The 15,162-nt window shown below is 44.8% G+C and overlaps 1 protein-coding gene across 2 annotated transcripts in view; it reads left to right on the forward strand.

The window, feature by feature from the left end:
- The window catches only part of HEG1 (heart development protein with EGF like domains 1), an 89,255-nt gene extending 75,448 nt beyond the window's left edge, over window positions 1–13,807 (forward strand). For both annotated transcript variants that reach the window (XM_065539121.2, XM_065539122.1), the window contains exons 16-18: window positions 1,660–1,747; window positions 5,698–5,872; window positions 8,732–13,807. In XM_065539121.2, coding sequence (XP_065395193.1) covers window positions 1,660–1,747; window positions 5,698–5,872; window positions 8,732–8,881 — 413 coding nt within the window. In that variant the 3' untranslated portion in view covers window positions 8,882–13,807. The remainder of the gene's footprint in view (window positions 1–1,659; window positions 1,748–5,697; window positions 5,873–8,731) is intronic.
- Window positions 13,808–15,162: the final 1,355 nt, after the last annotated feature.

A 15,162-nucleotide genomic window follows, 5' to 3' on the forward strand; every position in this document is an offset into this window, starting at 1 on the left:
CTCATCCTTGTTTACAAGGACAAGAGAGCATGAGACCCTAGACAGCATGGCTCCAATCTTAATTTACTATCGAGAATCCGGCTACTGGTGTTTCATCCTGGATCCTACAACTAGAGAACACAATTTTCATTATATTTCCACAATCAAAAAATCAACCGGAATATTTAATAGAATTTATTGAATATATGATTTTGCCAGAAATACATAGATATAAAAGCAACTAAAGCTTTTAATATTGCTTTCTACATATGATATGTACTTGCTTAATCACTGCTAATTTCTGGTAATTAAATTTGATGTGTATTTATTGAGGAGCTACTCAGTCCCTAGCATGATTGATGCAGTGATTCCCAGACTCTGGACTTAACTGATCAGTAATGTTCCTTATAAAATTGGGGAGTCTAACCTAGGGTTGCCTCCTTTTTATTTTATGAAGTAAAAATCTAGAACTGAATCAAGAATTTTTAGGCCAGGCATGGTGGTCAAGCCTGTAATCCCAGCACTTTGGGAAGCCAAGGCGGGCAGATCTTCTGAGGTTAGGAGTTCGAGATCAGCCTGGCCAACATTGTGAAACCCCATCTCTACTAAAAATACAAAAAAATTAGCAGGGCATGGTGGCATGTGTCTGTAATCCAAGCTACTCGGGAGGCTGAGGCAGAAGAATCGCTTGAACCCAGGAGGCGGAGGTTCAGTGAACTGGGATGGCACCGTTGCACTCCAGCCTGGGCAACAAGAGCAAGACTCCGTCTAGGGAAAAAAAAAAAAAGAATTTTTATATCTACTATTACCATTAACTCAAAAAATTAAACAACACCAAAGGGTGGGAAGTGGCCAAGAAAAGATTCTGCGTTATCTGCATTACTTTTTTATTTAGTTTTATTTTTTTGAGACAGAGTCTCACTGTATCGCCCAGGCTGGAGTGCAGTGGCGGGATCTCGGCTCACTGCAAGCTCCGCCTCCCAGTTTCACTCCATTCTCCTGCCTCAGCCTCCCAAGTAGCTGGGACTACAGGCGCCCGCCACCGTGCCTGTAGTTTTTGTATTTTTAGTAGAGACGGGATTTCACTGTAGTCTGGATCTCCTAACCTTGTGATCCGCCCGCCTCGGCCTCCCAACGTGCTGGGATTACAGGCGTCAGCCACTGCACCCAGCCCAAAAAATGGAGCTTTTTGGCCGGGCGCGGTGGCTCACGCCTGTAATCCCAGCACGTTGGGAGGCCGAGGCGGGCGGATCACGAGGTCAGGAGATTGAGACCATCCTGGCTAACACGCTGAATCCCCGTCTCTACTGAAAATACAAAAAATTCACCAGGTATGGTGGCAGGCGCCTGTAGTCCCAGCTACTCGGGAGGCTGAGGCAGGAGAATCGCTTGAACCTGGGAGGCGGAGGTTGCAGTGAGCAGAGATCGCACCACTGCACTCCAGCCTGGGTGACAGGGTGAGACTCTGTCTCCAAAAAAAAAAAAAAAAGAACCTTTCTCAATACGGAGAGGCTTGGAGATAGCCATTGAGGATCCCTTGCCAGAGAGTAGGAAGTTGTAGGCACGGGCACCCCTCAAGGCAGGGTGGCGACTGTAGAGTCAGGGGAGACCATTCTTGAGAACTCACTCATTCCTTCATTACCTCCAGCCAATCCGCCTTTTTGTTTGTTTTACGTTTAGCCTATCAGCTTATCACTGTGGTGATCGCAGCTGCCGGAGGTGGGCTCCTGCTCATCCTAGGCATCGCACTGATTGTTACCTGTTGCAGGTAAGTGATGAGAGTTCAGATTCCAGTCCTGTTCCTTTGCCTGTGCTATACAAGGGTCAGATTCTATTCTCTTACAGAATACTTGAGATGGTTCACAATATTAAATCGTAATGTGACTAACCCATTTTAATAAAAGGAAAAAGGGAATTCACGATAGTTGGTGCCTGTGAGGAAAAAGAAGGGTAGTAAATGAAACTTCATTTTCTTTATTAGAAAAGAATAGCTGAAAGCACAAGCAGGAAATGAGAAAGTAAATAAATTAGGCTTCATCAGAATTAAAAACTTTTATACTCTGAAGAACACTATCAAGAAAGTGAAAAGACAACCCATACTTGCAAATATGGATTGCATGAGAAAATACTTGCAAATTATATGTCTAATAAGGGACTTGTATCTAGAATATAGAAGGAACTCTTATAACTCAACAACCTAATTTTAAAAATGGACAAAAAACTTGAATAGACATTTCTTCAAAGAAGATATACAGATGGCCAGTAAGCACGTTGTCTTAGTCCATTTTGTGTTGCTGTAAAGGAATGCCTGAGGCTGCATATATTAGTCCATTTTCTTACGGCTGATAAAGACATACCCAAGACTGGGCAATTTGCAAAAGAAAGAGGTTTAATGGACTTACAGTTCCTCATGGCTGGGGAAGCCTCACAATCATGGTGGAAGGCAAGGAGGAGCAAGATACATCTTACATAAATGCAGCAGGCAAAGAGAGAGAACTTGTGCAGGGGATCTCCCCCTTATAGAACCATCAGATCTCATGAGACTTGTTTACTATCATGAGAACAGCATGGGAAAGACCCTCCCCCGTGATTCAGCCACCTCCCACCAGGTCCCTCCCGCAACACGTGGGAATTAAAGCTGAGATTTGGGTGGGGACACAGCCAAACCATATCACTGGGTAATTTCTCAAGAAAAAGGTTTATTTGGCTCACAATTCTGATGGTTGGAAAGTTTGAGACTGGGCATCTGCATCTGGTGAGGGCCTCAGGCTGCTTCCACTCCTGAAGGAAGATGAAGGGAGCCACCTGATGAGAAAGGAAGCGAGAGGTGGGGGACTGGGGGAGAGGTATCAGGCTCTTTTGAACAACCAGCTGTCCCAGGAAAGGCATTAGTCCTTTCATGAGAGATCTGCCCTCATGGCCCAAACACCTCCCTGTAGGCCCCATCCCCCAGCACCTCCACACTGGGGATTAAATTTCAGCATGAGACTGGGTGGGGACAAACCATATCCTGATCATAGCACACACAAAAGGATGGTCAACATCATTAGTCACCTAGGAAATGCAAATCGAAACCACCGTGAGACACCACTTCACACCCACTAAGATGGCTATTAAAAACAAACAAAACCCCAGAAAATAGCAGCTGGGCACAGTGGCTCAGCCTGTAATCTCAGCACTTTGGGAGGTTGAGGCGGGTGGATCACTTCAGGTCAGGAGTCCGAGACCAGCCTGGCCAACATGGTGAAACCCCTGTCTGTACCAAAAATATAAAAAATTAGCCGGGCGTAGTGGCGGGCACCCGTAATTCCAGCTACTCGGGAGGCTGAGGCAGGAGAATTGCTTGAACCCGGGAGGCAGAAGTTGCCATGAGCTGAGATCATGCCACTGCACTCCAGCCTGGGCTACAGAGCCAGACTCCATCTCAAAAAAAAAAAAAAAAGAAAAGAAAAAACCCAAAATAACAAGCACTGGTGAGGATGTGGAAAAATTAGAACCCCTGTACACTGCTGGTGGCAATGTAAAATGGTGCAGCTGCTTTGAAAAAGTCTGAAAGTTAAAGACAGAGTTACCATTTGACCCAGCACTTCCACTCTTAGGTATATCAAGAGAAGTGAAAAGGTGTACTCACACAAAAACTTTACATGAATGTTCACAGCAACATTATTTACAATAGCCAAAATGTGAAAACTCTACCAATGTTTGTCAGTAGATAAACAAAATATGATGTATTTCTACAATGGAATATGATTCCAGCATAAAATGAATGAAGTACTGATACATACTATAACAGGGGTGAACCTTGAAAATATGCTAAGTGAAACAAGCCAGTCCCAAAAGACCACCTATTGTGTGATTCTATTTGTATGACTCATCTGAAATAGGCAAATCTAATAGAGTTGGAAAGTAGATTAATCGTTGTCTAGGGCCAGGGTCGTGGGAAAAAGGGGAGAATTGGAAGATGGTGGCTAGGGGATATGGAGTTTCTTCTTGGGGTGATGAAACTGTTCTAAAATTGTGATGATGGTTGCACAAGTCTGAATATGCTAGAAACCATTAAATGAGTGAATTGTATGACATGTGAACGGTTTCTCTGTAAAGCTATATACAGAGAGAAAGAGAAGCAGACAAAGAAAGATGAAATATTTTTGCAGTAGAGAGGTTGTAGCAGCAATGTGGGATGCTTTGGGCTTCCTGGAAGCCATTGAGATTGGGTTACTATTGGAAAAGGAAGGGAGAGGAGGAAATTGATTCCCCTTCTCCATGATGATCTATTCAGATAGGGGAAAATTATTACCTCTGACTTAGATGATAATAATGGCAGGAATTATCTAGATGTAACAGATGAGGGGAACCTCCCAAAATAGCTAGTTATCTTTTCTACCGCTGACATAAAGGACATTTTCAGATATCCTCTGTCTCCAGAAAGGCAGCAGAGAGCAATGTGCTCTAACTACCCAACTAGGAATGCAGGCCTTGTGGTATAGCCTTTGCCCGTCATTTTCCAAATTGCTAGCAAATCATCAAGGATAAACCATATGAGTGATAAACTTCAGGGGATGAGACTAGTAATGGTTACCTAGAGGGACATAACCTGAGCACTCAAGGGACAGAAGCCTCATATCTGCTATGTGTTCTGTACTATATGGTGTACCCATTTGGGGAAGGAGCCTGTACCTGCTGGCTCCTGAGAAGAGAAGATAGTTGCGCATGAGTATATCTCTGTCTGAGCCCAGGTACCCCACCCACCAGGAAGCAACGCAGTGCCAGGTCTGTTCCCAACTTCCACAAAGAGCCAGCACCTAAGCCACACGCTGGGCATTCGGTTTTATGACCCCGAGTCACTTTATGCCTTCCCTGGAAAACTTATTTGTAGATTAATGAGGTAGAAAGAAAAGACTTCGGATTATCCTATCCGTGACAAATATAATTTAAAACTTCTGGTCCTGGGCCGGTTAGACAGGTGAAGAACACAGATTTCAACAATTTGCCATCAGTGAAATCTCACAAGTAGCGTTTCTCTAACCTGCTGAAATGAGAATTGTACAGGTATATAAATAGGTGGACTTTTTCATAAACAAACCGTTCTGTTTTTATGACTTGTGAAATATTTGCTTCTTGTAGTAGAAAGAGCACTGCCCAGAGAGTTGGAGGCTTGAATTCTAGTTCCAAGCCTTCTAGTAGTAAAAGGTGACCAAGAGGACAAGTCAGGTCTCTTTACTGAGCTGGAGCTGCCGTATCCTATCCCCAGAGCTCCTGCTTCAGTCAATCTGGGGGACACCCAGACTCTTCATGTAAATTCTGATGTTTGGGCAGCTCGGGATCCACTGGACTAGAATGAGTCTAAGGGCCCCTCTGGCTCCAGCATTCTGTGAATTTATGACCCTTGTTTTCCTGGCCACCCCCAAGACACAGTAATCTCTGTCCTGTAGAAGAGTCTAGATCTGCTCTGTTGCCACTGTTTTTGTCCCCCTACCCCTGATAATCTGGTCCTTTGGGATTGGAAGACTTTTTGCATCTTTTTTTGCACCTAACTGCATATTTACTTGTTGTAGGCAAATACCAAATAAAACAATACTAATAATACTCAGCGGGCAGCTACAAAGAAATATAATGGTAGCTTTCAGTTGAATTTACATTATAAAATCATAGTTGGTGCTTTCACAGATATCACTTCCTTACAGAATTGAGCTTTACAAATATTTTTGTATCCCACAGAAAGAATAAAAACGACATAAGCAAACTCATCTTCAAAAGTGGAGATTTCCAAATGTCCCCATATGCTGAATACCCCAAAAATCCTCGCTCACAGGAATGGGGCCGAGAAGCTATTGAAATGCATGAGAATGGAAGTACCAAAAACCTCCTCCAGATGACGGATGTGTACTACTCGGTGTGTATTCCTGTGTCAGGATGACCCCAGGGCCCCTGGTTCCTCTGAGAAGTAAAATAATTCTGTTTTGTTGTAGTAAAAGCATTACAGTTAGTTAAGGGTTAAAGAGTAGTGGCACGTACCTCTGATTTGCTATTCAGTTTACCTGCAGTCTATTTGCATGATACTTATCAGTGTTGCTATGAAGGATATTTCCATAAAGCACATTATATTTATGTGGTTGTAACAGTAACCTTCTTGTTACTAAACTTGCTTTTAAGTTATAGGAATGGAAACTGAAAGGTAGAGCAAGAATTTGGTGATATTTAGGCTTTGGCCCTTTCATTTTTATCTCCTGTCTGCCATGCTTACCTTGTGTGGTTAAGTATTTAAAACTAGGGGATTGGTGGCTGGGTACAGTGGCTCACACTTATAATCCCTGCACTTTGGGAGGCCAAGGTGGGAGGATCTTGTGAGTCCAGGAGTTTGAGACCAGTCTAGGCAACATGGTGAAACCATGTCTCTACAGAAACCACACTCATCTCTACAAAAAGCCTGGCATGGTGGTGCTTGCCTGTGGTTCCAGCTACTTGAGAAGCTAAGATGGGAGGATTGCTTGAGTCGGGGAGGTGGAGGTTGCAGTGAGCTGAAATTGCACCACTGCACTCCAGCCTGGGCAACAGAGTGAGATCCTATCTCAAAATAATAATAATAATAATAATAAAATAAACAACCAGAAAAACCAACTAGGGGATGGGGAAAAGGTATAAAGAGAACAACAATTCAATGTCATCCTCAACAAGCACTTCTCAGGTTTAGAATATTGTATACTCAGTAGGCCTTTAATAGTTTGCTATGTCCAGCCTGGACTGCATCATTTGGAAAGGTAGGAGACAACCTTGAACTCTTGCTGCTTCTCTTCCACGTTGAATTTAACCTGTGTCATATTCCTGTAAACTGTTCAGCTCATTTCATATCACTGTATCAACCATAAAGCAAACATTAACAGGCTTATCTCAGCTGAAAAGTAAATGGTTATCAGGTGACTTCTCGTGTCGTGTGCAGCTGTTTGAGGTTAATGGTGTTAGACAATCTTGTTACAGAAACCGTAGTCCCTCTGGGTTGCTGTGGGAATTAACCATGAGGATTCAGACTTTGGATGGGAGGGACAAGTTTGTTCATGCTAAGGAGCTGTTTATTTCCATGGACTCTTTGTGAAAATTTTGAACCTAAAGGAAGAACAAAAAGTTATAAATAAGGATAAAAACATAAAGAGATACAAACTTAGCTCTAGCGAAAATATTCCCATTAATATTTCTGCATAGGGCTTTGTTTCTCTGTTCATCAGGAAAGTCCTTTTCCTTTACTAACTGAAGCCATAACTGAGCAGGTATTTTACCCCAGTGTGTCCCCACACTGACATCCTTTGCTCAGGACCCCTCAGCCCCGACACGTTACAATAACCAGCAACAAACAGGCCTGTGGCATCATAGGAACCAACTTCACTGCATGTTTCCATGGTATTAAAGAGTTGCCTTAAATAAATATAGTCAAGAATGTAAATGAACCCCATTTTTATTCCAAAAATAGCAGGCTGGCCAGGCACAGTGGCTCATGCCTGTAATCCCTGTAATCACTTTGGGAGGCCAAGGTGTGGGGATTGCTTGACCCCAGGAGTTCAAGACCAGCCTGGGCAACATGGTGAGCCCCTGTCTCTACAGATTTTTTTTTTTTTTTAATTAGCCAGGCATGGTGGTGGACCCCTGTAGTCCCAGCTACTCAGGAAGCTAAGGCAGGAGGATCACTTAAACCCAGGAGGTCAAGGCTACAGTGAACAGTGTTTGTGCCATCGCACTCCAGGCTGGGCAACAGAGCAAGACCCTGTCTCAAAGAGAAAAAAAAAAGGCCGGGCACAGTGGCTCATGCCTGTAATCCCAGCACTTTGGGAGGCCGAGGCGGGTGGATCACGAGGTCAAGAGATCGAGACCATCCTGGCTAACACGGTGAAACCCCGTCTCTACTAAAAATGCAAAAATTAGCTGGGCTTGGTAGTGTGTGCCTGTAGCCCAGCTACTCGGGAGGCTGAGGCAGGAGAATCACTCGAACCCAGGAGGCAGAAGTTGCAGTGAGCCAAGATCGCGCCTCTGCACTCCAGCCTGGCGACAGAGTGAGAATCCATCTAAAAAAAAAGAAAGAGAAAGAAAAAGAAAAGAAAAGAAAGAAAGAGAGGGAAAGGTAAAAAAAGAAAGAAAGAAAAAGAAAAGAAAGGGGAAGAGAAGAGAAGAGAAAAAAGAAAAGAGCTGGCTGAGCAGTCTGTAGAGGCAGAGCCTAAGCTTAGGGCATGAAACTGTCACCTGGGTAGACAAGCTGTTCCACACAGTGGGCTCAGGTGTCGTCCAGGTGATTCCCACACTGGGCTCTCCTGCAACTCATTTATGATACACAGTACCTAGTATTTTATTTCTGCCAAGAAATAATTTACCTTTGGTGCTACTATGAAGGCCTCCTCAAAGTAGCCCCTCTTATTCCCAGAGAGCCTTTTTTTGAGATCAAACTGGTCACTTGAGGATTGCTGTTGGCCTCCTGGTTTGGGGTCCTAACTCCACCTGCAACTAGGTGGTCGTAGGACTTTACAAAGGTCATTTCCTCCAGTTGCATTAGTCGCCTTCTGCATGGTGGCAGGGACAGGAAAGATTTAAAGCAGGTTGTGCTCCAGAGAGAAAGACACTTTAAAAAAATTAGAAATAATCAGTAGAACCACATCATACAGAATAAACCCAGATCTTTTCCTACATTGGTCTAAAATCATTGGGATTTAACACTGTAATTTAAACCCAAGAAAGATAAATTGACTTTTCTTCTTTTCTCTTTGGCCACCAGCCCACAAGTGTAAGGAATCCAGAACTTGAACGAAACGGACTCTACCCGGCCTACACTGGACTGCCAGGATCACGGCATTCTTGCATTTTCCCCGGACAGTATAACCCGTCTTTCATCAGTGATGAAAGCAGAAGAAGAGACTACTTTTAAGTCCAGGAGAGAGAGGGACTCGTTGCTCTGAGCCAGTCGCCTGGGACCTCTGACTCAGAGGACCGCACCAGGAGGCTGCGCACAGGATTTGTCGGAGCCACGCTGAGTGGCAAGCAGGAAGAGGGACAGGCATGCGGGGCGTGACCACAGTGGAGGGGACAGGTGGATGTGGAACCACAGGCTGCTCATTCGGCACCTTTGTTGTTACTGTGAACGTGAATGTGGGCCAGTATCAAGAGAGTCTCTCTGACTGCACCATGGCACTGGCACCAGGGCGACTATTAGCCAGGGCAGACCACTAGACATCAGTGCAGGGACCTGGTTTTCCCTTCATTTGCACTTTAGTAAATTGGATGGGAGGTTTCCTTTTGGATCTGTTTCAAGACTGTTCCAGAAAGAAGGCTTCCTTTCCTGAGACACTTCCATAGGCAGCAATTTGGTGATTCATTTGCAGCAAAATACTGGCTTGTTAATTACTTTCCTGCCCAGCGCCTGTGTGCTAAACAACAGATGAGGATGAGCGTACCACTAGAGTCTGAAGACGTCGCCGCTGAACGGACAGTGTTTTCATACGTTTCTAGGTTGTCGTATGCTACAGTTTCCAAGCCAACCCCCACAATGAGGAAATGTGTGAGGCACAGCACACAATTGCAATGTGTTTTTTTTAAGTCAAGGTGACACATTTATTTAAGATTTTTTTTTAATCTCTTTGCAGTTAAATCTCACTTTTTCAAACAAGCCTGGATCAAGGCAAAACAAATTACATTTGGTTTCAGCTGGAGGCTCTGCAGGCCGATTGCAGGCAGGGGGGCATTTTTCATCCATGAGGGTCCAGCCTGGGACCTGGGACTCTGACCACCATCGTGGAGGCCAGAGGCAGCTGCGTAAGGAGGAGAAATGGCAAACTGAATGCAGGTTTCACCACTCTGGGAAAGTAGCTTAATGAGCCCCTGCAGCTGGATGTGTTTAGAGGGACGGGCTGAATAGGCAGGTTAGATTTCCTGCATCGACAGTGCTTTGGGAAGCTGCGTGGATTCCTGAGGAAGAACAGGGAGCCGAGATGGAGCCACATGTGAGTTTGCTCACCTGCTACTGCAGCACTTTGTACCCAGAATCTCGTCCACAAACCCCATGTAAACTTTCAACCACTCAAAGCTGTTTATTTGGCTGAAGAAATAACTATTTTTTTCCTCACCCAGTCATTTGTACCTCTTTATATGGCTGTGTCGCACCCTCCAGAAATGTGGTTCTGCTTCCAGTCAGTGTGGGAGAACTGAAGACTTCCGGTTGGTCGAGGAAGTGAGGGTTGACCTTCGGGAAGGAAGTTCCACTCGTCTTATTTATTATGCCTGTGACGTGGGTCCTGCCAGGGAGACATCCAGTACTCGGTGTCTTTAATTGCCACCTGTGGAACTGTCTGTTGGCCTGCTTTGGGGCATCGTGGTTGTGGATGAAGTGAAGGGATACAGAGGTAAAAGAATTGTCTCCACCCTGAGGCGGGGAGCACCGCAGCACACACATTTCTGGAAATGGTGCAGCCACTGGGACAGTTCTGCCCCGGGCATGGTTGTTTCTTCAAAGTCCTCTAAATATAATCCCTATTCTTACATAATCCTTGGCCCTGATGGTTTTAAGCGTGAACTCCTGTGTCCCGTGGTCTCCACCACTCACCATCACCCTGCTGTAGCAAGAGCCCTAGTTAGGGGAGGTGCATTTTAGTAGTTAAATTGCACTCATCCATGAGATAAATCAAAAGAGAACTGCTTTTATCAGTGGAGGCTAACCTAAAATTTCAAAGTATCGCCTTTTTGAAATCTTGGGCCTTGCCTCTCTCTGTCTCTCTGTAGAACCAGTGGCCCTTTGTGGCTCACGGCCTCGCACCTAACTGGAGAGCTCCGAGCTCCTGCAGCTCACCTGAGCCCACAGACTTGGCTTCTTGGCTCCTTCCACAGCACGCCTGCTCATCCCCAGGACCCGCAGCTGTGGGAAGAGCCTTGCAGGGAGGCTATTCCCAGGCACACACTCCTGCTGCCTTCAGCTGACATCACAGCTGACAAATCATCTCCTCTATCGGAGCCAGAAACCTTCAGCTCCACAAAATGAAGTGTTCTGTCCCAAAAGCATTCTTGGGAAGAATCCCAACCTCCAGAAAACGGTGTCCTGTGAGTTCCAAGAATGCTGCTTCTTCATGGGTTTCTTCCGTATGGAGTGGATTATTTATTTTGTTGTTGTTTTAACTGAGAAAAAAAGGAGGCACCCACAAGGTTGAGTTCACACCGTCTCCACAGTTTCCAGGAGGCGTGTGGGGCGGGGAAGGCACCTCCAGAGCATGAGGCTCTAAGGGGACATGAATAAAGCATGGCTGTGAGCCTGTGAGGAAGGGAGGGCCAGCTGCACTCCTGCATGGGGTTCCTAGCTGCAGAAGGGTCCTGCCTAGGCCGAGGGGAAACAGCCGGTAGCAGAAGAGGCCTGGATGCACACTTGGCACACCAAGGCTCTCCGCCCAGACACTGCTCCATGTCAGCCCCTGCAGCTGGGGTGTGTGATTCACGTGCACAGATGCCACAATCCTGCAGCAATATCCCACAGCTGGGGGAAGGTGAGAGGACGGGGCAAGTGATGTGTAACTGCTCAAATGATGCTTAAACCTCTGTAGAGCAGAGCTGGGCGCAGGGCATCTGTGTGTCCTATCACACACTGCAGTAGGGAAGGGTGGCTGGCTGGCTCCCTGGCATCAGTGGTTTGGTTTAAGCTCCAGAGGGTCTTATTGCATTGTCTTTTCCTCTGCCCCTTGAGCCAGCCCAAGGCCCTGGAGTCTGTGTCTTTAGGCAGATGAACTGACATGCTCCTACCATGACCAGGCTCTGGGCAAGGCTCCTCACAGCATCCTCGAGAGGTGGGCATGGAAGTGCCCATTTCTCAGATACAGAAACCTTCAGAGAGGATACATAGCTTGCCTTGTAGAAGCAGGACTGAAATCCTTGTCTGCCTGACTCCCCCAGCTGCTCTGCCCACTGTAGCCCCTGCCTCACTGTCCTGGCACACCCGTCACCATCCTGTGTACCTTAAATATCAAAGAGGGCAAGGGAGAAAGGGCTTTTAAAATAAGTTTCTTTTAAGGAACCTTAATATTATTTTTAAGGAGTAACCAAACTAATGATATGAAATTCAAAACAAAAAAAAGCTGAATACCCTTTTGAAAATGTGCTTTCAGATTGGCTTTTACATATCTTTCTTAGACACTTGTCATTAAGAAAATAGTGGCTGGCTTGTGCTCAGCAAGAAGCACACCGGCACGTGGCTTTGGTATAGGAAGTGTAAGGCGAGGACCTGGGTTTCTGACAAGCGCAGTCAGACATACACATCCATCTGAGAGCTGCTTGCCGTGTTCCCATGGTAAGGCCATGGCTCCCACCTACTGGAAGCATATTTTTGTGAACTGTTTTCAGAATTGGGAACATATTCAGTGGAATGTCTTAAACGCTGACACATCTTCCTCCTTTGAGGGGAAGTATATTTTCAGAAGCAGCTAAGTCATTTAGAGCCAAAATTGCTGATAGGTGGTTCAGTCAAGCTGGCTGATGGCATCTGAGGTCAAAAACTTCAAGATGTGAGGATTGAGTTCTTAAAGAGGTAACTCTTAAAGTGGGCCCAAGGCAGAAGGCAGCATCTTTGGACTCCTAGGCTGGATGGCTAGCCAAGAATATGCTGTTGAAGGATGACACCTATTCAGATGTGAAAGTTCCCAGAGCGGGCACCTTTGGGTCACCCACCTCGCATGGCTTTTTGATGCCTGTGTGAAACTGTGTTGCCCCCTGGTGAAGTGCCCGGGTGTCCTGTAAGCTGATTTAACTCTGCCTGAAGAAGAGGAGCTGTCCAGTCCAGTTGCCCTTGGCTAAGTTTAGCCTAACACACCCAAAACTAGGGTTTTGACCCATAGTTCTAAAATACACCAATTTTGAGACTACAGCACTTCTTTGGAAAGAGGAAGAACGCAAAGTTCAGTATTTCAATATTTTGTATTTTACTTGAAATTACCCCTAGTATCATCTTTTTTTTTCCTATCTGAAAGCTTTTGTGTGGATGAGAAGGGACATTTCATTTCCTCCCTTAACAAAGTGTCATTCTGAGGTTCTCATGTGTGTTTTTGGAAACAGAGATACTGGTTTTGTAGAGTTTGCCTTTGGGTATGTTTTCTTTTTTCTTTTTCTTAAATCTCCAAGGAAGAGAACTGGCTAAAATAGTAGGAACATGAAAGTATTAAATGCCAATTAATTGTTGTAGTAAAGTATCCTCAGTAGCGTTACACTCCATCATATCTGGACCCTGTGAAACCAAAGGGGACCATTTAGGTCTAAAAAGAGACAGGTCTGAGACTGGGTCTGTCACCTGGGCATTTTCAAAGAGGACATTTTGAAGAATTTGCATATTCTGATTTTTAAATTGCACTTAACCATACTTCATTACAGATTTTTTGGGTAGGGAGGATGGGATAGGCCAGGGATGGGATGGAATCAGTTCTGCCTGGGAAACTAATCCGACTCATTTACCTTTCTTTATTAACCTTGGCCTGTCCTAAAAACAGAATGACTATTTTATCATGAGTTGCTCTGAGTTTTGTTAATGTTTGTGTTGGTGGATTGATGGTTAAATGAAGCATGTAGCTGGAATATGAACTTTTGGAGTTTTCATGTTGTCCTGGATTTCTCTTTGTAAACCTTTAAACCTTAGCCCCTGATTGATTGTGTTAAACCTATTATGAGAATGTTATTTAAAGTTGTATTATAATTGCAACCTCCACTAATTATTCAGTACTGTAGCAGCAAAGTATTATTTGTAAGAATTTGGTTATTTTTATACTTATATCCACTATAAGTCTGGCGTTCTAGTCAGCAAAATGATGCAATAAAATTAATATCATTTTCATTGTGTGTTTTCCTCTTACAAACAAGAAAACCAGACTAGAATGCAACAGTTACTTTACAGGAGGGCATCACTTAAACAATGGAACAGTTGTACAGTGAGCTTCCACATGGCAAATGTGGAGGCTGAGTCATTTCTATATTCTCAGTGCCCAGCACGGGGGAAGTACACTTTTGGTGATGGATGGATGGATAGATGGATGGATGGATGGAGGGAGGGAGGGATGGACAAACAGACCTAAATGGCAGAAAGCCAAACTTAGATATCACATCTGCTTTTATTTATGTGAATTGGAGAGCATAAGTGACCAATTCAGAAACTTACAATTTCCTCCTCAATGTCTCCCACTACGCCTTCCATGCCAACTCTTCATGGGTTGGAGGAACGAGGGGAAAGTAAGCCTTTGTGTGCTCTGGTGGGGAGAATCTGCAGAACTTTAAGATAGTGGGCCATGGACCTTACACTCATGGTGGCCGAGGGATGTGGGTGCCTGTCTAGATACACATTCATGAATGAATTGCTTCCTTGGATACCTTGCAGGTCGGGGATGATGAGCCTCTCATATGCTTTATGGCAAAAACCTTGGCACTGGGGGAGGCCAATAATGGCAGTTTGGGGCATGAAGGTGACCTTTTGGCAGGTTGGATCAGGGCTACGGCTTTCCAAATGAATGGAGGTGGCCAGTAGCGCTCTCCTCTCCTGAGCCAGCCCCACCCACTCAGCTCTCCAAGCCCCACAGCTCACAATCCCAGCGGAGGTCTGAGCAGGAACCCAGGACTGACCCCTTTCTTGCTGCCGCTCAGCTTAGGCAGACTTATAAACATCACATCATTTTCAGACTTTCTCTCCTCTCATACTAGTTTTTTTTTGTATTTTATTTTTTTAATTGTATATATTTAAGGTATACATCATGGTGTTTTAATATACACAGTGAAATGGCTATTATAGTCAAGCAAATTATTATATCCTCGTGTGTGTGTGTATGTGTGTGTGTGTGTATGTGTGTTAAGAGCACCCGAAATCTATTCTCTTAGCAAATTTTCAGTATACAACACAGTATTACTAACTGTGGTACTCAGACCATACATTAGATCTCGAGGCTGATTCATCTTACATAACTGCACGTATGTACCCTTTGATCTATTTCTTCCCATTTCTGTACTCTCCCACCGTTCCACTCTCTGTTTCTATGAGTTCACCTTGTTTCTAGATTCCACGTGGAAGTGAGATCATTCAGTGTTTGTCTTTCTGAGCCTGGCTGACTTCACTTGATAATGTCCTCCAGGTTCCTTGTTGCCCACATTGTTGCAAATGGCAGGATCTCTGTTTTTAATACTAAATAATATTCCACATGTGGT

Source organism: Macaca fascicularis, chromosome 2 (assembly GCF_037993035.2).
Source record: "Macaca fascicularis isolate 582-1 chromosome 2, T2T-MFA8v1.1".
NCBI classification, from domain to species: Eukaryota; Metazoa; Chordata; class Mammalia; order Primates; family Cercopithecidae; genus Macaca; species Macaca fascicularis.